We start from the raw sequence: 20,893 nt of genomic DNA, 5'->3' as shown, positions 1-20,893 counted from the left end.
TCTTTCCTCTCTGATCTGGGACTGAAGACACTTCATAAGTGAGAGACAGTCTTTTTTTTTTTTTGAGACGGAGTCTTGCACTGTCGCCCGGGCTGGAGTGCAATAGCGCGATCTCAGCTCACTGCAACCTCTGTCTCCTGGGTTCATGTGATTCTCCTGCCTCAGCCTCCCGAGTAGCTGGGACTACAGGCACCCACCACCACACCTGGTTATTTTTTATATTTTTAGTAGAGACATGGTTTCACTATGTTGGCCGGACTGGTCTCGAACTCCTGACCTCATGATCTGCCCGCCTTGGCCTCCCAAAGTGCTGGATTACAGGCGTGAGCCACCGCACCTGGCCAAGAGACAGTCTTAAGGCACACTCAGCAGGTGTCTTAAGACTCACTCTGCAGCTTCCAACGCCATTTTGGATCAGGCTGGGAGAGGCAGGGGCAGGCAGGAGGCAGCCAGAAAGAAGCTTCTCACCCTCCCACCTGCAATTCATCAGATCACATGCACACGGTGGAGTGAGGGTGCGGGAGGTAACACGCATCTTAGAAAGAGGCAGCCCTTCGTAGCATATCATGAAAAGTACGAAAGGGGAATAAGGAGAGCCCGTTTCCAGTTCTCTGTGGTGCCCGAAGGCAGGGACCACAGAAACCCACCCCTATGGTATAAACCTGGCAGCTGACAGCCCTGCCTCTGCCCCCCATGTGCCCTTCCTCCCACCCAAACTCCAGTGCTCATCAGAGCTGCCATGAGGATTCAGCTGGGACAGCTGGTCTACCCCCCATTTCCCCACCACCACCTGAGGAACTGGAAATGACCAGGCAGCCCTAGGGGGAGTCAAGGGTGTGGCCATCAGTGTCCAGCTGGGTTGGAAAGGCCAAGGCTAGCAGAGCTGGCTGGGAGAAGGTTGAAGGTGGGATTGCACATGCTACAAGGAGGGCTGGACATCAGACTCCCCACTCAAGGTGGGAAAGGTTGGACTTGTCTCCCAAGGGTCGAGTCAGTCCCTGCGGATGGCTGCAGCCCCAGCCATGAGTGTCACTTTCCTTCTGCTCCCACAGGGCGAGGCGTGATGAGATGGCCATGCTGAGGCAGTGCCAGGGCCGTGAGATGATGAGATGAGATGGAGCTTCCTGCCAGACAGTACGGAATGAGGCGCTACAGACACACGCAGCACATGAGATGGATAGAAACAGAACTGACACACAGGGACACAGTGGGGAGAGAAGGGAGAGACAGGTTAGCTCATGGGCACAGCCCTACTCCCACCCCACCAATGCCATAAACCAAGACCCCATGGGGGAATGGGCACAGTCAGGTATAGGCACTGTCAGCTACCCCTGCGCAGAGGATGGGCAGGCAGGACAATGCAGGCCACAGAGTGAACAGCGCCCTGAAATATTCTTCCTATTTCAGGGTTAAGGTATAGGGTTATATATTGAGATATAACATACAATCAAAAAAATATATGATCATAAGGTATAACTCAGTGGCTCTTACAGAAAGAACACACCAATATAACTAGCACCCTGATCAAGATTTTAAAGTTATAATTTTATTTATAAGAAGTTCAAGAACAGGCAAATCTAATCTATGGTAAAGGAGGTCAGAGGAGATTTTGGTTGAAAAGAAGCATGAGGGAACTTTCTGGGGCTCAGGAAATGCCTTGTATCTTGATCTGAGCGATGATTGCACAAGTGTATCATACGCAAAACTTCACCCAGCTATACAATTAAGATTGGACGTTTTACTGTATGTAAATCACATCTCAGTTCAAAAAGTGAACAGAGACCTAGAACTTCCCTCATGCTCCCTTCTGGTCATTATTTCCTCAAGGGAAACCACTATTCTTGTTTTTTGTTTTGTTTTGTTTTGTTTTGTTTTGTTTTGTTTTGTTTTGTTTTTGAGATGGAGCCTTGCTCTGTTGCCCTGGAATGCAGTGGCATAATCTCGGCTCACTGCAACCTCCGCCTCCCCGGTTCAAGCAATTCTCCTGCCTCAGCCACCAAATTAGCTGGGATTACAGGTGTATGCCACCACACCCAGCTAATTTTTTGTATTTTTGGTAGAGACAGGTTTTCATCATGTTGGACAGACTGATCTCGAACTCTTGACCTCGTGATCTGCCCCCCCATCGGCCTCCCAAAGTGCTGGGATTACAGGCGTGAGCCACCGCACCTGGCCGGGAAACCACTATTCTTACTTCTAACACCGTGAATCATGGGGTTTTCTTTGTGGAGGGAGTCCTTGGTAACATAGTTGGGAGATGAGGTGAGGGCAGGAAACCGTAGCTCTCAATCTGTCCCACGCTTGAAGAAATAATTTGTCATCATATTGAGAGCCTTAGAAAATTTTCATAACTTTTGACCTAGAAAGCCCTTTTCTGGGAAACAAGTTTGAGGAAGTAATCCTAAACCAGAACATTTCATCATCATGCTGACTGTAGCATTGAAAGAGCAGACACGGGCCGGGCGCGGTGGCTCAAGCCTGTAATCCCAGCACTTTGGGAGGCCGAGACGGGCGGATCACGAGGTCAGGAGATCGAGACCATCCTGGTTAATACGGTGAAACCCCGTCTCTACTAAAAAGTACAAAAAACTAGCCGGGCGAGGTGGCGGGCGCCTGTAGTCCCAGCTACTTGGGAGGCTGAGGCAGGAGAATGGCATGAACCCGGGAGGCGGAGCTTGCAGTGAGCTGAGATCTGGCCACTGCACTCCAGCCTGGGCTACAGAGCGAGACTCCGTCTCAAAAAAAAAAAAAAAAAACAAAAAAAAAACAAAAAGAGCAGACACGATGTCCAATAACTAGAGAATGTCAAATAGAGTACATCCAATTTGCAGTAACAGTATGAATCCATCGAACAGAGTGTTTAGCAAGCATTGTTTTTACTTGCCCTATTTCCATATCATTAATGTATTTCCTTGTTTATTTACACCTGTTACTTCCCAGCCAAAGTTATAACTTTTCTTTCTTTGTTTTTATTATACTTTAAATTCTGGGGTACATGTGCAGAACATGCAGGTTTGTTCCATAGGTATACACGTGCCATGGTGGTTTGCTGTATCCATCAACCCATTATCGACATTAGGTATTTCTCCTAATGCTGTCCCTCCCCTAGTCCCCCACCCCTCCACAGGCTGCAGTGTCTGATGTTCCCCTCCGTGTGTCCATGTGTTCTCATTGTTCAGCTCCTACTTATGCGTGAGAACATGTGGTGTTTGGTTTTCTGTTCCTGTGTTAGTTTGCTGAGAATGACAGTTTCCAGCTTCATCCACGTCCCTGCAAAGGACATGAACTCATTCTCTTTTATGGCTGCATAGTATTCCATGGTGTACCTGTGCCACATTTTGTTTATCTAGTCTATCATTGATAGGCATATGGGTTCGTTCCAAGTCTTTGCTATTGTGAACAGTGCTACAATCAACATACGTGTGCATATGTCTTTATAGTAGAATGATTTATAATCTTTGGGTATTTGGGGGGTTTTTTGTTTTGTTTTGTTTTGTTTTTTGAGACGGAGTCTCGCTCTGTCGCCCAGGCTGGAGTGCAGTGGCCAGATCTCAGCTCACTGCAAGCTCCACCTCCCGGGTTTACGCCATTCTCCTGCCTCAGCCTCCTGAGTAGCTGGGACTACAGGCGCCCGCCACCTCGCCCGGCTAGTTTTTTGTACTTTTTAGTAGAGATAGGGTTTCACCGTGTTAGCCAGGATGGTCTCAATCTCCTGACCTCATGATCCGCCCGCCTTGGCCTCCCAGAGTGCTGGGATTACAGGCTTGAACCACTGCGCCTGGCCAGGTATTTGTTTTTAAACAGCTATATTGGGGTATAATTTGTATGTCATAAGATTCATCCCTTGTAAGTTTCAACTTGATGATTTCTAATAAATTTACAGAGCTGGCAATTGTCACCACAATCTAACTTTAGAAATTCTCATCACTCCTGCCGGGCACAGTGGCTCACGCCTGAAATCCCATCACTTTGGGAGGTCAAGGCAAGTGGATCACGAGGTCAGGAGATCAAGACCATCCTGGCTAATAAGGTGAAACCCTGTCTCTACTGAAAATACAAAAATTAGCTGGGCGTGGTGGCGGGTGCCTGTAGTCCCAGCTACTCGGGAGGCTGAGGCAGGAGAGTGGTGTGAACCCCGGAGGTGGAGCTTGCAATGAGCCCAGATCGTGCCACTGCACTCCAGCCTGGGCAACAGAGCGAGACTCCATCTCAAAAAAAAAAAAAAAAGAAAAGAAAGAAAGAAAAGAAATTCTCATCACCCCCAAAAAAACCTCTTCATGCCCATTTACTGTCACCAGTTGTTCCCTCCCTCAGCCCCAGGCAACCACAAATCTACTCTCTGTCTCTATAAACTTGCCTTTTTTGGACATTCGCTGTAATGGAATTGTAAAGTACTTGGTCATTTACCTCTGACCCCTTTCACTTTGCATAATGTTTTTGACATTCATCCATGTTCCTGTGTGTCAGCCCCTCATTACTTTCTGTTGCTCAGTTGCATTCCTGTTGCATGGTTAGACCAGTTTTTGCTTTTTTTTTTCTTCTTCTTCTTAATCCATGTCACAGGTGATGAGCAGTTAGACTGTTTCCACTTTACGGGCACTAAGAATAATGTTGCTACAAAGCCATGTAGCTTCCTCTGAGTGAAATTGCTGGGTAGTACGATAACTTTATGTTTAATATTTTTTTAAAGCAACTTTCCTGCCAGAAAGGTGGCTCACATCTATAATCCCAACCCTTTCGGAGGCCGAGGCAGGTGGATCCTCTGAGGTCAGGAGTTCGAGACCAGCCTGGCCAACATGGTGAAATCCTGTCTCTACTAAAAATACAAATATTAGCTGGGCGTGGTGGCGGGAACCTGTAATCCCAGCTACTCGGGATGCTGAGGTAGGAGAATTGCTTGAATCCAGGAGGCGGAGGTTTCAGTGAGCCAAGATGGTGCCACTGCACTCCAGCCTGGGCAATGGAGTGAGACTTGGTCTCAAAAACAAACAAACGAGCAAACAAAAAACAACAAAGAAACTTTCCAACTATTTTCCAAAGTGACTATATCCTTTTCCACGTCCCCACCCCTGCAGTGTAGGAGAGTCGTTTGGGAAACATTTGCAGAAACATTGGAAGGTGCTTGTCTCAGCTTGTAAAGTGAGTAAGATTGAGTACAATGTTGCACACACCAAAGCTGTCCAAAATGAACAACAAAAGGCTTCCTGTAGAAAATCAAGTGGGAGGAAATACGCCAAGATCTTAGTAGAAGTGGTCTTTAGTGGAAAATGTGTCTCTTCCGCCTTTGGCTTTTCTCACTTCTAGCCCTGGTTGGCCCAGCCTTCTGAGCAAGGTGCTTCACTGACCCCACCTGAGAGACACCCACCCCCCATCCCAGCTGTCAGAGCAACTGCTGACCAGCAGTTTTTGTTTTTGTTTTTGAAATGGAGTCTTGCTCTGTTGCCCAGGCTGGAGTGCAATGGTGCAGTCTTGGCTCACTGCAACCTCCGCCTCCTGAGTTCAACCAATTCTCCTGCCTCAGCCTCCTGAGTAGCTGGGACTACAGGCACGTGCTACCACACCCGGCTAATTTTTTGTAGAGACGGGCTTTTGCCATGTTGGCCAGGCTAGTTTCGAACCCTCGACCTTGTGATCTGCCCCTCGGCCTCCCAAAGTGCTGGGATTACAGGCGTGAGCCACTGCACCTGGCCTGACCAGGACTTCTTTAAGGTCTTGTAAGCCTGGAAGTAGCTGCCCTTCAGTGACTTGACTAAAAGGCGGTGGCTATTATAAGTAAAACAGCTATTAATTTTTATGCAAAAGTCTTGAATGGACATTCATTTTCATTCCCTGCCTGATACCTAGAGTATAATGGTATGCCATATAAGAGGTGCATGTTAAGCTTTTGTAAGTTCTAGTGTTCTATAGCACTGTATGATGACCACAGTTAACATAATATTATATAGTTTCTTTTTTTTCTTTAAGACAGAGTCCTGTTCTGTTGCCCAGGCTGGAGTGCAGTGGCGCGATCTCGGCTCACTGCAACCTCCGCCTCCTGGGTTCAAGTGATTCTCCTGTCTCAGCCTCCCGAGTAGCTGGGATTACAGGCACATGCCACCATGGCCGGCTAATTTTTGTATTTTCAGTAGAGATGGGGTTTTGCCTTGTTGACCAGGCTGGTCTTGAACTCCTGGTCTCAAGTGATCCACCTGCCTCGGCCTCCCAAAGTGCGGGGATTACAGGCGTGAGCCACTACCCCCAGCCAACAATAATAGATTGTTTCAAATAGATAGAAGGAGGACATGGAATGTTCCCAATACAGAGAAGTGGTACATTTTTGAGATGACGAGATGAAGGCTGCTTAGGCAGCTTCACATCCTGGAAGCTGGTGAGCCCAAGAGCTGGCTGGGCCCCGCTGCTGTGCTGAAGTCACCACTCATCGTCTTCTGAGAGTCCACGGTGAACATCTCTTTCTGACTCTGCATTCAGCAAAGCCCAATTCATAACTTAACGGCAGCGATGGGAGTGTTTACGCCACAAACATTGGCAAATGATACAAATCAGGGCTTTTATTCTGGGAGCCGGCCATCCCACGTCTATCAGCAAATCACTAGCTGAGACCTCAGCATGCCTACACAGCCCTGTAAGAAGGAAATCTCAGGATCCAAAGATCCGAGAAGGAATGTTTCGGCTCTAATGAGGTCACATGCCCAATGGGAGGCCACAGAGACATGTCCAGGTGCCAACAGCCAAGTCTTTCTCTTAAGAAAAAGTCTCTTGGCCGGGCGCGGTGGCTCAAGCCTGTAATCCCAGCACTTTGGGAGGCCGAGGCGGGTGGATCACGAGGTCAGGAGATCGAGACCATCCTGGCTAACATGGTGAAACCCCGTCTCTACTAAAAATACAAAAAATTAGCCGGGCGTGGTGGCGGGCGCCTGTAGTCCCAGCTACTCGGAGGCTGAGGCGGGAGAATGGCGTGAACCCGGGAGGCGGAGCTTGCAGTGAGCCGAGATCGCGCCACTGCACTCCAACCTGGGCGACACAGCGAGACTCCGTCTCAAAAAAAAAAAAAAAAAAGAAAAAGTCTCCCACAGTGTGGGCCTTTGCATTAGTCTGTTTCGTGTTGCTATAAAGGAATATCTAAGGCTGGGTAAGTTATAAAGGAAAAAGTTCAACTGGGCGCGGGGGCTCACGCCTGTAATCCCAGCACTTTGGGAGGCCAAGGCGGGCAAATCACGAGGTCAGGAGATCGAGACCATCCTAGTTAACACGGTGAAACCCCGTCTCTACTAAAAATGCAAAAAATAAGCCGGGCGTGGTGGCGGGCGCCTGTAGTCCCAGCTACTCGGGAGGCTGAGGCAGGAGAATGGCGTGAACCCGGGAGGCGGAGCTTGCAGTGAGCCGAGATCACTCCACTGCACTCCAGCCTGGGCGACAGAGTGAGACTCGTTTCAAAAAAAAAAAAAGAAAAAGAAAAAACTTCAATTGGCTCACAGTTCTGCAGGCTGTACAAGAAGCACTGCACAAGCACCTGCATCCACTGAAGCCTCAGGGAGCTTCCAATCACAGCAGAACGGGAAGGGGAGTTGGCATTACATGATGAGAGAGGCAGCAAGAGAGAGAGGGGAGGGAGGCACCAGACTCGTTTTAAACAAGCAGTTTTTTGTTTGTTTGGTTTTTTTTTTTTTTGAGACGGAGTCGCCTAGGCTGGAATGCAGTGCTCGTCGCCCAGGCTGGAGTGCAGTGGCCCCATCTCAGCTCACTGCAAGCTCCGCCTCCCGAGTTCAAGCAATTCTCCTGCCTCGGCCTCCGGAGTAGCTGGGACCACAGGCGCCCGCCACCACGCCCGGCTAATTTTTTGTATTTTTAGTAGAGACGGGGTTTCACCGTGTTACCCAGGATGGTCTCTATCTCCTGACCTCGTGATCTACCCGCCTTGGCCTCCCAAAGTGCTGCGATTACAGGCGTGAACCACCACGCCCAGCCAAAACAAGCAGCTTTCACGTGAACAAATCGCTGATTAACCCAGGGTGGGCACCAAGCCATTCATGAGGGATCTGCCCCCATGACGCAAACACCTCCCACCAGGTCCCACCTCCAGCACTGGGGGTGACATTTCAACATGAGATTTGGAGGGGACAGACATCCAAATTATATCAGATCTCCAGCTTCCAAAGGCACAGGAGGGTGGCCGGGCGCGGTGGCTCATGCCTGTAATCCCAGCACTTTGGGAGGCCGAGACCGGCGGATCACCTGAGGTCGGGAGTTCGAGACCAGCCTGACCAACATGGAGAAACCCTGTCTCTACTAAAAATACAAAATTAAATGGGCATGGTGGTGCATGCCTGTGATCCCAGTTACTCAAGAGGCTGAGGCAGGAGAAGCACTTGAACCTGGGAGGCAGAGGTTGTGTGAGCCGAGATCGAGCCATTGCACTCCAGCCTGGGCAACAAGAGCAAAACTCCGTATCAAAAATAAATAAATTAAATAAAATAAAATAAGGCACAGGAAGCTGGGAGGGTGGGCAAAAGGGGAGAGGGGCTGGGGGAAAGGAGGGAAGAAAGACAACCTCCCCTCCCGTCTTGGGAGACACTGGCGAGGCCCCCGAGTGACTCACAGGCTCCGTGCATAAGGAGCAAAGCCTGAGTTATAAATAGGCCTGACGTGGGGTGGCTGCATTGGCCGCCACCACCCGCCTTCCTCTCCAGCCCAGGCCTGGCCACGTCAGTAGCCGCTTCCCAAGAATCACCCTCAGCTTCGGGCTCCAGGGGGAATCCTGGCTGTCATAGGGGCTGTTCTTAGCCCTGGGGCTGCCAACCTTCCCAGAGGGCCTTAGCAGAAGGGGACAATGGGAGGGAACTCCATGTGGGGCCTCACCCCCCATGTCCTGCCCCTCAGAGGCCCTGGGCCAGCTCCACTGACCCAGGGCCAGCAGCCAATCCCGCCGGGGAGGCTTTGTCAAGCCTTAATTTAAGCAAATGTTCTTATCGCCACACTCCAGTCCAGGCCCAAAACATACACCTGCCTCGTCAACTGCTGTTTTAAGCCCATGAGGCGGCCATAGACACTTGGAATTCACAGTATAAAATCTCAAGTCTATCCTTAGAGGGGAGAGAGGCTTGGGAGAGAAAAGGCAACCCCCAAGCCAGGAGATGACTTGAAACTGTTTTCCACATACACATACTGGATCTGAGTGGTCCCATGGGACACTCAAGGCTTCCCCCTGCACCCCACAATGTCCAGTTGTAACATAGCACCTGTCTCGTAGAATACATTTCCAAGTCTTTATAGCGCCCCCCCATAACCACCTGTCCTAGCGACTCTCCCCTTCTATCCTCCCTGTCAATTACACTGACCTCCAGGATACACCCTTCCAGGCACATTCCCACCTCAAGGTGTTTGCACATGCTGTTCCCTCTGCCTCAAATGCTTTTCCTTCTGCATGGCTCACATCATCACCTACTTAAAGTCTTCTCAATGTGCCTGTGCTCACCCCCTATTTAAATTGCAGCTTAACTCCCAATCCCACCCCACTCCTCCTCCAGAACACAGCCCCTATGAGGGCCAGAATTTTCATGTGTTCTATTCACTTCTGTAGTCCTAGAGCCTAGCACGGTGCCTAGCACATACTTAGCTTTCAATCAACATTTGTCAGTCCAGGCACAGTGGATCACACCTGAAACACCAGCACTTCCAGAAGCCACGGCAGAGGATCACTTGAAGCTGATAGTTCGAGAAGAGCCTGGGCAACACAGTGAGACCCTATGTCTAAAAATTTTAATTAGCCAGGTGTAGTGGCAGACACTTGTGGTTTGCAGCTATGTGGGAGGCTGAGGCAGAAGGATCACTTGAGCCCAGGAGTTCCAGGCTACAGTGAGCTGTGATCACGCCACTGCTCTCCAGCCCAAGTGGCAGTAATAGACTCTGTCTCTTAAAAAAATTAATTAAAATAAAATAAAAATTAAATATTTGTCAAATGAATAAGTAGGTGAATGAATGAATGAATGAAGGGACAGTTAGAAATGGGCCTGAGAAGGGAGAGAGCAACAAGTCTGTGGGCAGAGATTTCTGATGTCCCCCTGTGCTGTCTGCATCCACACGTAATGGGGAAGCATGTTTATCAGGGCCTGAGTTCACATCCTTTGAGACCCCAGGGAGCTCTCCGAGCCTCAGTTTTCCTAGCCGTGCAATGAGAAGACAGCCATACATCAAGCATGTGCTGGATCCCTGGTAACCTCTCTCAGTCAGATTTTCACTTTTCCTTGACTCCATAGTTGAAACCGACCTGAAGACCCCAGCCCAGGACCCAGCACAAGACAATTCACCAAACATTTAGGGAGAATCAACCGTGTGCCAAGCACTGATATAGGTCCTTACTCCTAAATTCCCCCATGACCCTTAAATTCTTTCTGGACCTGGAATTTCATTATATTAAAATCCATGATCAGGCCAGGCGCAGTGGCTCACGCCTGTAATCCCAGCACTTTGGGTGGCCGAGGTGGGTGGATCACAAGGTCAGGAGATTGAGATCATCCTGGCTAACATGGTGAAACCCCATCTCTACTAAAAATACAAAAATTAGCCGGACATGGTGGCAGGCGCCTGTAGTCCCAGCTACTCAGGAGGCTGAGGCCGGAGAATGGCGCGAACCCGGGAGACAGAGTTTGCAGTGAGCCGAGATTGCGCCACTGCACTCCAGCCTGTGCAACAGAGCGAGACTCTGTCTCGAAAAAAAAAAAAAAAAAAAAAAATCCATGATCACATTTCATTCCCACAATAGGCCTACATGGTTGGCATCACTCCCATAGAACAGACAGAGACTCAGAGAGGTTGAGACACTTGTCTGAGGTCCCCCAGCAATAAAGCCAAGGTGAGACTTACCCCCAGGTGTGCCTGACTCCTCCCACACATGCATCAAAGCTCCACATCAGTGATGATAAGAGAAGACCAATCTGTGGGTGCCAGGCCAAGGCTCAGAGGTGCTGGTGGCAAGCTGTGGAACCCTAGGAAGCTGGCTCAAGTAGGTACATTCGTAGGGCAGGGTGTGCAGGGGGCACTGGTATTTACTTATCATCTGTTTGGTGTTAGTCACAGCACAGGGTGTGTGGTAGTTGGGATCAGAGAGGTTAACAAATTGGACCAACGTCACACAGGAGGAGGTGAAGATAATCGAAGTGCCTAAATCCCTGTATTTTTTCTGTTCCACTGTGAGATTTCTGCCCCTCCTCCCATGCAGCAGGGGACACGACAAAATCAGGGCTATGGATAATGGTATCACTAGGATTTCTGCGTTGCTCAATACTGAGGACTTCAGTAGATCACATCATTGACTCTTTCCATCCAAAGAGGTGGATTCTCTGAGTAACTCTACCTCAGGACACTCAGGCAGAGGGAGGGGATGTGTCTTGCTCCCAGCCAGGAGGTGCTGGGGCTTATTCTTGGACCCAGATGGTCTGACTTTAGAGGCTGAGCTCACAGCCACTTTAGCACACTGGTCTCCCAGCATGGGCCGCCACTGTGCCTGGCACATGGCAGCTTCTCAATAATAGCTGTTTCCTTCCCCTTCCTGGCTCTGACGCTGCTATCCTCCATGTGCTTGTGGGGCCACCTTCCTCCATGACACCGTGCCTGAGGGTGCCAGCCAATGTCACCGTGCAGGATTCTATGACAGCCTCCTGCAGCCTCCACCCAAACACCCTTGTCACCTGCCCTCCCCTCCACTGGCCACGAGGCTTAGGTCACTATTTGGTTCTTTATCAATTCGATCTTCATTTAGAATTCTGTCTTGACCATAGCCTGGTTGGTGAGTGTAAGCACGTAATCGCTCAGCTGTTCCACAAGATTCCTGGAGGCAGGCAGAGGGGTTGGCCACTGACAACACCAGCACGGAGCTTAGATGCTCAGCAGGAATGATCTGACTGCCTGACACCTGGTTTCTCTGATGGTCATATCGGAGGCCAGATACAGAGGGAAAAAAAGGATGCTGGGAGAACTGAAGACACCACCTTCAGATCCCCCTCTGTCTCTTTTACCTTGCTCTATGTCTGGACGCTGACCTTGTGGACTCTTCCAATGGACTCCTTCACTTTCCATCTTCTAGGCAGGTTCAGCTAATGGGAATCATCCACTAGTGGGAGATCAGAGGGCATCTGTGTCTTCACCCTCCCTCCTGGATGACCATGGGTTGCCTGCCTCCCTCTTCTAAAGGCGCCTTCAGGCTGCTCTCTCCACTCTCTCCCCTGTCCTGTTGCGGCAGCAGCTCCCTCCTGTGACATGTCAGGCCCAGGAAAGTAACAGCTCCACTGTTGCTATCTTCAAAGTGTTGCAGCATCCCTTAAGGGAGGCGGCCGCAAATATTTTCTGTAAAGCGCCGGATAGGAAACCTTCTGAGCATTCAGACCTGTAGGTTCTCTGTTACAATGACTCAGCTCTTCCCTTGCAGCTCAAAAGCAGCCATACTTAGTACGTAAATGAATGGTCATGGTTGTTTCAATGTGACTTTATTTTTATAACCAGGCAGAGAGTTGGATCTGGCTGTGGGCTGTCATTTGCTGGCTGTCACCTTAACGCTACCATTGCATTCTGCCCCGACTTTGGTAAAGTTTTTTTCCTAAACTCCTCAAATGGCCCCACTGAAGTGAGCCCTCTGCACCCTACTATAGCCCTGACTTTACAGCTGCCTCAGCCCAAGAAGGAAGAGAACTTCCCAGGAGAGGACTGACTAATGGGAACGGGACTATCTGCTCTGACATCCATGTGGCATGCCTTCTCCAAGGGCCGCCTCCGGGCTAGACTGCTGTGTGCCCCAGGAGCTTACCACTAGGCCTTGTGCTCCCCACCCCCAGGCTCTCTTGGTCTCTGGCTTCCCCTTGTTTGGCCAATGGAAGGCTCTGGGAGAACCTGCATATGAGAGGAACTAGAGGTCAGGGTATTTAGTTCCCACTCTACCCCCCTCTCTCTCTGTATCAGACCCTAGTTTTAGCAATTGCTGTGTTTCTTCATCTACAACCACATCCCCCTTCAAGTGGTCCTTGTCCACCAACTCCAGCTATCTCCATGTTTCTAAATTACCCTTCCTCTCCCTTGTCCCATACAGCCCCAAGGCTAGTAAGGTATTCCCACCACTGCTTATCTCTGAGGGCTTCAACATGCTTTGCTGGTTCCCCTAACCCCGCACACATTTCTTGGGAGAGTTCTTTCGTGAAAAAGGCTCTCCAGGATACCAGTTGAGTGTGCTGTTTTCTAGTGGGACCTTGACTGATACAGTCAGTGGGGAAGTAGGTTTTAACTCACATATCAATCCTGATAGACGGATAGTGGCTGCCTCGTGGGTTACATGGGAAGGACTCTGAGCCTTTTTTTTTTTTTTTTTTTTTTTAAAGACGGAGTCTCGCTCTGTCGCCCAGGCTAGAATGCAGTGGCACGATCTTGGCTCACTGCAAGCTCTGCCTCCCGGGTTCATGCCATTCTCCCACCTCAGCCTCCCGAGTAACTGGGACTACAAGCAGCCGCCACCACGCCTGGCTACTTTTTTTTTTGTATTTTTAGTAGAGACAGGGTTTCACCGTGTTAACCAAGATGGCCTCAATCTCCTGACCTCGTGATCTGCCCACCTCAGCCTCCCAAAGTGCTGGGATTACAGGTGTGAGCCACCACGCCTGGTCAACTCTGAGCTTTTATCTGGGCTCAGTGGAAGAAGGGTGGTCTGATTGATTATTAATGTCTGCCCTGGATGTGGAAGGAGGGAATGGTGCATAACTGCTATCTATTGCCATCCACAGAATAAATGGACAAGAGAGACTCATGATTCATACAAAGTCCAGCCTACTTCCCCCAAGCCTGGAGTTTGGTGGCCAAAGAGCCAGGCAATAATGAAAAGGGACTTTGCCCAGCACGCAGATCCTCTCCCCAGTCAAGGTAAGGGTGTCTCACAGCCAGCTATAGCCAGGGATTCAGGCCACGCTCACAACAATACATATGAAGGTGAGAAAGGGGAGAGGAATGAGTGAGAAACAAGGGCAGGAAGGCTGATGGAGGGAAAGTGAAATGTTGAAGAGGGAGGCAGGAAGGAAGAGAAAAGCAGGTTGGGTGGTGAGATGAAGAAGAATGGCAGGAAGGGAGCAGCGGGTGTGGAGGCTGCCAGAAATGCCCCTTAGCATCAGAACCTGGGGCCTTTACACGTGGAGAAACCCCAGAGACCCAGCTCATTTCACAGGGAATTTCCTGGATAGAAAGTCAACGAGTTCCCTCTTGGTCATGTCCATTGACAGGGAGCTCACTAACACATAGGACATTTGGAGTCTGCTCTAATTGTGTTTCTTCCTTGGAATCAGAGCTCCAAAAGGCCCTCAGAAGCCATACAACCTACTTCTCCTGTATCCTGGCATTCATGGACCAGGGAAGGGAAGTGACTTTCTAGAGGTCCTACAGCGGCAATAGCAGAACCAAGGTCCTCATGTCCCAGTGAGTAAAGTCTGACACTTTTTCTTCCTTCTCAGAGAGCTACCTCCCCAGGACAGCCACACAGCGGCCTCAGTTCCGCTCTCTAGAACAACAAACAATGAAGTTAACCCCTTTTCCAACTGAAATGATGGAATCTGCCCCCAGTTTTTTCATCTGTCACCTTCAGCCTTTTCTCAGGGGACATGGCTCCCGGTTTCTTCAGAACAATGTTCACTGTCTCCTGGGACTTTTCTAACCTGCCTTCTGCCACAGAAGTGGATATTTCACTCTGCAAAGGGTTGATCAGGGTACACGCAGCAGGCTTCCCTCACTTCCATGGGTCCACAACAGCCCTGGAAGTCTTAGATCTAAGTGAGGGCCTCACTATGCCTGTTGTCAAACCTCTCAGGTCACCAACTCCTCTATCTGTCAAATAGGGACACAGTTTTTTGTGCCCACAAAGCAGTTTGAGTACTAGATGCTCCGTAGGCCAGTGAGCCATTACTGACGTTATTACCATGTCCTTTGCAACATCTATGTCCCCAGTTGACTCAGATTCAGTCGCAGGCAGATTAAAATCTTCAAATGCTTTGCATACTGGCTGACCAGCCAGTAGCCCCACCCACACCCTGCCAGCCTCCATTGCTAAATCATGCAGTGGGTGTTTCTTTGAGAAATTAGAAAAAAAAAATCTCAGCTCCTCCAGTCCATTGGCTCTCCCCTCTCTGAATCATGGTTGCTCCACTGACCTAGGCTGGCCACACACTCCTGGCTGCCTGGTGAGTCATCAGGCCACTCTTACAGGCTGATGAGATGCTGGACCTCACAGATGGGCCTCGTGGCCGAGTGCCAGGATGGCCAATAATGTTTCTTTCACCTGCCAGCACCAAGTGATCTGTAGTTGGGGGCTACCCAGAGTGTTGTATTGAGAAAGGTTCTGAGCTATGCTTGGGCTGAACAAGACAGCATGCTGTGATTGACTAGCAATGTCTGCCACGGATGTAGGAATGGCTAGGGATGGAACCTGTGCCAAGTATTTGCCATTTCCAGCCTAGTGTTGCCCGGCCACAATGAAGGAAGAAGCTGGTTAGACTTTTGACAACAGGTTCCCCTGACTGATTTTAGGGGTTGAGTGTTCCATCAAAGGGCTAATTTTCTTTCTTTTTTTTTTTTTTTTTTTTTGAGATGGAGTCTCGCTCTGTCACCCAGGCTGGAGTGCAGTGGCGCGATCTCGGCTCACTGCAAGCTCCGCCTCCCGGGTTTACGCCATTCTCCTGCCTCAGCCTCCCAAGTAGCTGGGACTACAGGCTCCCGCCGCCACGCCCAGCTAATTTTTTTTTTTTTTTTTTTTTGTATTTTTAGTAGAGACGGGGTTTCACCATGTTAGCCAGGATGGTCTCAATCTCCTGACTTTGTGATTCGCCCGCCTCAGCCTCCCAAAGTGCTGGGATTACAGGCATGAGCCACCGTGCCTGGCCTCAAAGGGCTAATTTTCTATCCACTACTGTGTTGCTACCTAGAGCTTTACTAATACAGTAGCCACTAGCCTCAGGTGGCTTGTTAAATTTAAATGAATTCTAACTAAATTAAATAAAAAATTCAGCATCTCAGTTGTATGAGCCACGTGGCTCATGGCTACCATGTTGGACAGCACAGATACAGAGGATTCCTATCATCGCAGAAAGTTCTATGGGACAGAACTCACCAAGCGGTGATTGCGCCCACCAATGGACATTTTTTGCAACATCCTAGAGACATTTGGGGTTGTCACAACTGGAGAGGAGGTGCTACTGGCATCTACTGGGTGAAGGGCAAGGATGTTGCTACACATTTTTCCAAGCACATGACAGGTCCACAACAAAGAGATATGCAACCCAAATGTCAATAGTGTCCACGCTGACACTGGTCTAGAACCCTGGTCTGGAAGAATCCTGCCAAATGGGAAGGAGCATCAAGAGAAGAGGGCAACATCATCTTTGCTTTGAATAATAACTAGATGTAACAGAGAAAGAACTGAAAAAACGGGTCATCCACTGTTGGCAGAAAAACAAGCAGAAAAGCAAGTCACTAAACCTCTCTGATGCTCTGTTTCCTCCTCTATACAGCTGGGACTGTATCGCCACCCTGCCTTGATCATCAGTGGATTAAATGAGGTAATGAATATGAAAAAGCTTTCTTATCTGTCCCTGTGAAACAATGCCACACAATTTATTATCTCAGCAGATGTTGTTTATTACATTAGGCTGAACAGTCTCTAGCAGGAAGGTACTGAGTCTCGCTTTTATTTCACCCTGCATAACCTGGGGTCACTCCAGGCTCCAAATCTTACTTCCTGGCCTGTAAAATGGGGCTAACAACTCACACCCAAGCTCACTGGAATATTAAGCGTGAATGACACATTGAATCCCATCAAGCAAGCATCTCTCCCTCAACATAGCAGTTAATCCAGCTGCCCTCCATGAAATTGAAACTCAAACCCCAGCTGGTACCCAAGAAACAGCTGAAAATGCATTCCGTCTTTTACAGGCAGAGAAAAATTCGCTTGAAACCCTGAACCGTGAAATTCCTGCTACCCTACGCATGACCACTGGCCAAGTGGTAAACTCACTTTGCCGATTCTTGAGGATCTTTCCTCTGTTGTCAGAAACTACAATTCTTTTTTTTTTTTTTTTTTTTTTTTTTTGAGACGGAGTCTGGCTCTGTCGCCCGGGCTAGAGTGCAGTGGCCGGATCTCAGCTCACTGCAAGCTCCGCCCCCCGGGTTTACGCCATTCTCCTGCCTCAGCCTCCCGAGTAGCTAGGACTACAGGCGCCCGCCGCCTCACCCGGCTAGTTTTTTGTATTTTTTAGTAGAGACGGGGTTTCACCGTGTTCGCCAGGATGGTCTCGATCTCCTGACCTAGTGATCCGCCCGTCTCGGCCTCCCAAAGTGCTGGGATTACAGGCTTGAGCCACCGCGCCTGGCCAGAAACTACAATTCTTAAAAGTAAATCAGCATCAGGGAGAAACACAGTGAAAAAGAAGCAGATAGGGAAATTGATGAAGCTGGATGAGTCATGCTGTGGGAGAGAGATTCATATGAAGCTATTGGTGTCTCTGGATCCTTCAGACTGAATGTGGTGTGTGTGTGTGTGTCAGAGAGAAAGAACTCTACCTTGCTGTCCAAGGCCCTTGTTTGTGTAATAAAGTTCATTTTCTGCCAGGCGCAGTGGTTCCACGGCTGTAATGCCAACACTTTGGGAGGCTGAGGTGGGTGGATCACTTGAGCTCACAAGTTCGAGACCAGCCTGGGCAACATGGTGAAACCCCGTCTCTACAAAAAGTATACAAATTAGCCGGGCGTGGTGGTGCACTCCGTAGTCCCAGCTACTCAGGAGGTTGAGATGGGAGGATGGCTTAAACCTGGGAGGCAGAGGTTGCAGTGAGCCAAGATTATGCCACTGCACTCCAGCCTGGGTGACAGAGCCAGCCCTTGTTTCAAAATAAAAATAAAATAAGATGCAATTTATTTTTGCCACCCCCATTCAAACAAGAGCTGAGGTTTATCCTTTCCTTAAGGTCTTGGTGGGGGGATAATATGGTGGATTTATTATTTCTAACATAAGGAGCACCTGGTTGCTCCCTGAACACCAGCCATGACAGCAGGGGCTGATCTTAGCCCAGTGCTCTTGCTGTAGGGCTGTGTGTCCTTGAACAAGTGGCTTTCCCTCTCTGTGCCTCAGCTGCACCATCTGTCAATAGTAGGGGTTGGATTTGGCAGTGCTCTGGAGGGGAGGGGATTCTCCCTGGTCTCAAACCCACCTCCTCCATTTTTCAAATAATTTAATTTCACTTTAATTTTTTTTTTTTTTTTTTTTTTTTTTTTTTTTTTTGAGACAGAGTCTTGCTCTGTCACCCAGGCTGGAGTACAGTGGTGCGATCTTGGCTCACTGCAAGCTCCGTCTCCCAGGTTCACGCCATTCTCTTGCCTCAGCGTCCCAAATAACTGGGACTACAGGCACCCGCCACCACACCCAGCTAATTTTTTGTATTTTTGGTAGAGATGGGGTTTCACCGTGTTAGTCAGGATGCTCTTGATCTCCTGACCTCGTGATCCATCCGCCTCAGCCTCCCAAAGTGCTGGGATTACAGGCGTGAGCCACCACGCCCGGCCGCTTTGTTTAAATATTAAAGATATGTCACACACCACAGCAGCTAACCGTGTGCTTCAAATGGGCGATTCAGACTGTTGTTTGTATCTGCCAGGACCCAGTGAAGGGCCATCTCACCATAACCTTGTAGGCTCGCAGTCCCAAGTCCCTATCTTGGGGCTGGAAGTGGTTCTGCTCAGCTTTGGGGCCCTCCATTCTCACCTCAGAATGCCACAGAAAGTCGTGATCTTTCCCCTGGAGCAACACCTGCCCAATAAAATCTTTGTGATAGTCAGACCCTAATAAAGTGCTGTGCAAGTTTTCCGTGTTTGTGAAACATGGAAATTCCATGAGTTTTGACAGGGCAGGTGCTGAGCAACAGCCTTCTGTGGTTTTGTTAGCTCGGGTCAAAGGAAAAAGCTCTTCTCCAATTTGGGTGGGCACCAGAACCACCTGTGAGGTTTAAAATCTGTGGATTTCTGAGATTCTTCCCCCAAGACTGTTCAATAGGTCTAGGATGAGCCCAGGAATCTGCATTTTAAAACACCCCCGCCACACCCCTTGCCCCACGTGAGTCTGAGGGGTAGGTCGTCAACGACCGTCCCTTCAAGAAATACCTTCCTGGATGCTGAATCCTAGGAAAGATCTCAGAGGTGGTCTAGCCCAGCCCGCTCAGGTTTTAGAAAGAGAAACTAAGTTCTGACTGGGGAGAGAACTCATCCAAGGTTACAGAGTCCAAACTAGGATATTCAAAGTGACAAGGCCTGGAGGCAGGTGACACCAAATATTTGTTGATTGGTAACATGCAGCCCTTCAAAAGCCAGGAGACCAGGAGCCTCCCTCTCCCCCTCCTCTTTCTCCTCCTCCTCCCTCCTCCTTCTCCTTCTCCTCCCTCCTCCACCCCTTGGCCTCTTCTTTTGGCCTTTTCCTTTGCTGTTCTTCTCCTCCTCCTCCTTCTTCTCTTTCTCCTCCTCCCTTTTTTCCTCTTTCTCCTTCTCTTCTTCTCCTTCTCCTCTTCCTCTTTCTTCTTTTCTCTCTCTCCTCTCCACTATTATTTTCTAGAACTCATGCATAGTCTAAGAGTATACAGACCCCTCTCTTTTCCCATGGTACACACTGGACACGGTGCCCAGGTACAGGAGAATAGAACTTAGGTCAACAATGGATACAGTACCCAAGAGAACCATTATGCTTGTTGGAGTCTAGAAGCCCTAGTGCGACACTCAGCCTCCACGAGCTGGTGGACTGAATGAGGCAGCATCTTTTTGGACAGCCACAAAGTGAAAGTAACAGCCTCGTTTTCCAGGCCCTACAGGATAGAAGCCCAGGCCCCCACACCTGCGGGTTGAGGCCAGACTGGGCAGCTTGGAGGCGACTGGGAGCCGACTGGGCTCCCCACTCCAGGCCTCCCCACTCCTGGCCTCCTCCATGGGAAGGCCGCAGGAAGGCAGCAGCCCAGAGGGCTGTAGCTGGTGAGGGCTTCTCGTCTCCTGGAGAGAGCTCCATGTCAAAGCATAGCCCCCTTCAGCCCCACTACGGGGCCACTGAGACCTGTGAATCTTCTTCATTCAAAGAAATGCCTGCTAACCCGAGAGCCAAATAAGACACCTTTCCTCAGAGCTCAAGGAAGGTGGCATGAAATTGAAACCTTCGGCCATGAACTTCCATCGCCCTTCCCCCAACACTCATACATGCTTAATTTGCAGTTTAAAAAAGAACATTAAAAGTAACGTTTCGACCCAACAGGGTTGGAAACATGAAAGGGGAAGCCTGGCTCTTCCCTGACCGTAACTGAATACCAGTTAAGCAGAAATCACTGGTAGTTGAGGAAAAATATAAACCCTGACGTCTGCGGGCAAAGATTCACAGTGGAGACTAACTCATGACTCCAAACACATTTAAAAAAATTATTGGCGAACAGCTGGGGCCTGAGGAGAGTGATTCTTAAAAATGCCCATTTGCCCCAGCATTTTGTTCTAAAATCCTTCCACAGAAACACTCTTGTTTTCAAAGTGAGCAGCACGGGCAACCAGCAAAGGAATCAGGCCTCGGAAGCTCTCAACACCAGAAAGGACTAAAATAGACCAAAAGACCGGAGGCCGGCCACCGCAGCCCCCAGCAGCACATTCCGGAAAATTAAAACTTGCCGATCAGCTCGCCAGGTGCCCGTCTCAAACCCAGCCCAATAGTACCTTCTGCAAAGAGGACACAGATCACAGGCACCACGACTGCCTAAGACGTCTCCCCGGGTGGCCGCGAAGGGACCCCACCAAGCCGGGAAAGCAGGAGCGAAGGAGCACCCCCTCCACACACACCGACACACATCCCTTCCCTTACTGCCCC

General features: G+C 49.6%; 1 protein-coding gene across 4 annotated transcripts in view; it reads right to left on the bottom strand.

The window, feature by feature from the left end:
- The window catches only part of LOC105495709 (myosin XVIIIB), a 300,538-nt gene extending 279,645 nt beyond the window's left edge, over positions 1-20,893 (bottom strand). For all 4 annotated transcript variants that reach the window (XM_071080310.1, XM_071080312.1, XM_071080311.1 and 1 more), the window contains exons 1-2: positions 20,743-20,893; positions 1,040-1,189 (exon numbers count right to left, since the gene is read on the bottom strand). In XM_071080310.1, the coding sequence (XP_070936411.1) occupies positions 1,040-1,076 (37 nt within the window). In that variant the 5' untranslated portion in view covers positions 1,077-1,189; positions 20,743-20,893. The remainder of the gene's footprint in view (positions 1-1,039; positions 1,190-20,742) is intronic.

Source organism: Macaca nemestrina, chromosome 15, assembly GCF_043159975.1.
Source record: "Macaca nemestrina isolate mMacNem1 chromosome 15, mMacNem.hap1, whole genome shotgun sequence".
Lineage (NCBI taxonomy): Eukaryota > Metazoa > Chordata > Mammalia > Primates > Cercopithecidae > Macaca > Macaca nemestrina.
The sequence above is the reverse complement of the archived record's forward strand: the minus strand, read 5'-3'. Positions and strand labels throughout refer to the sequence as shown.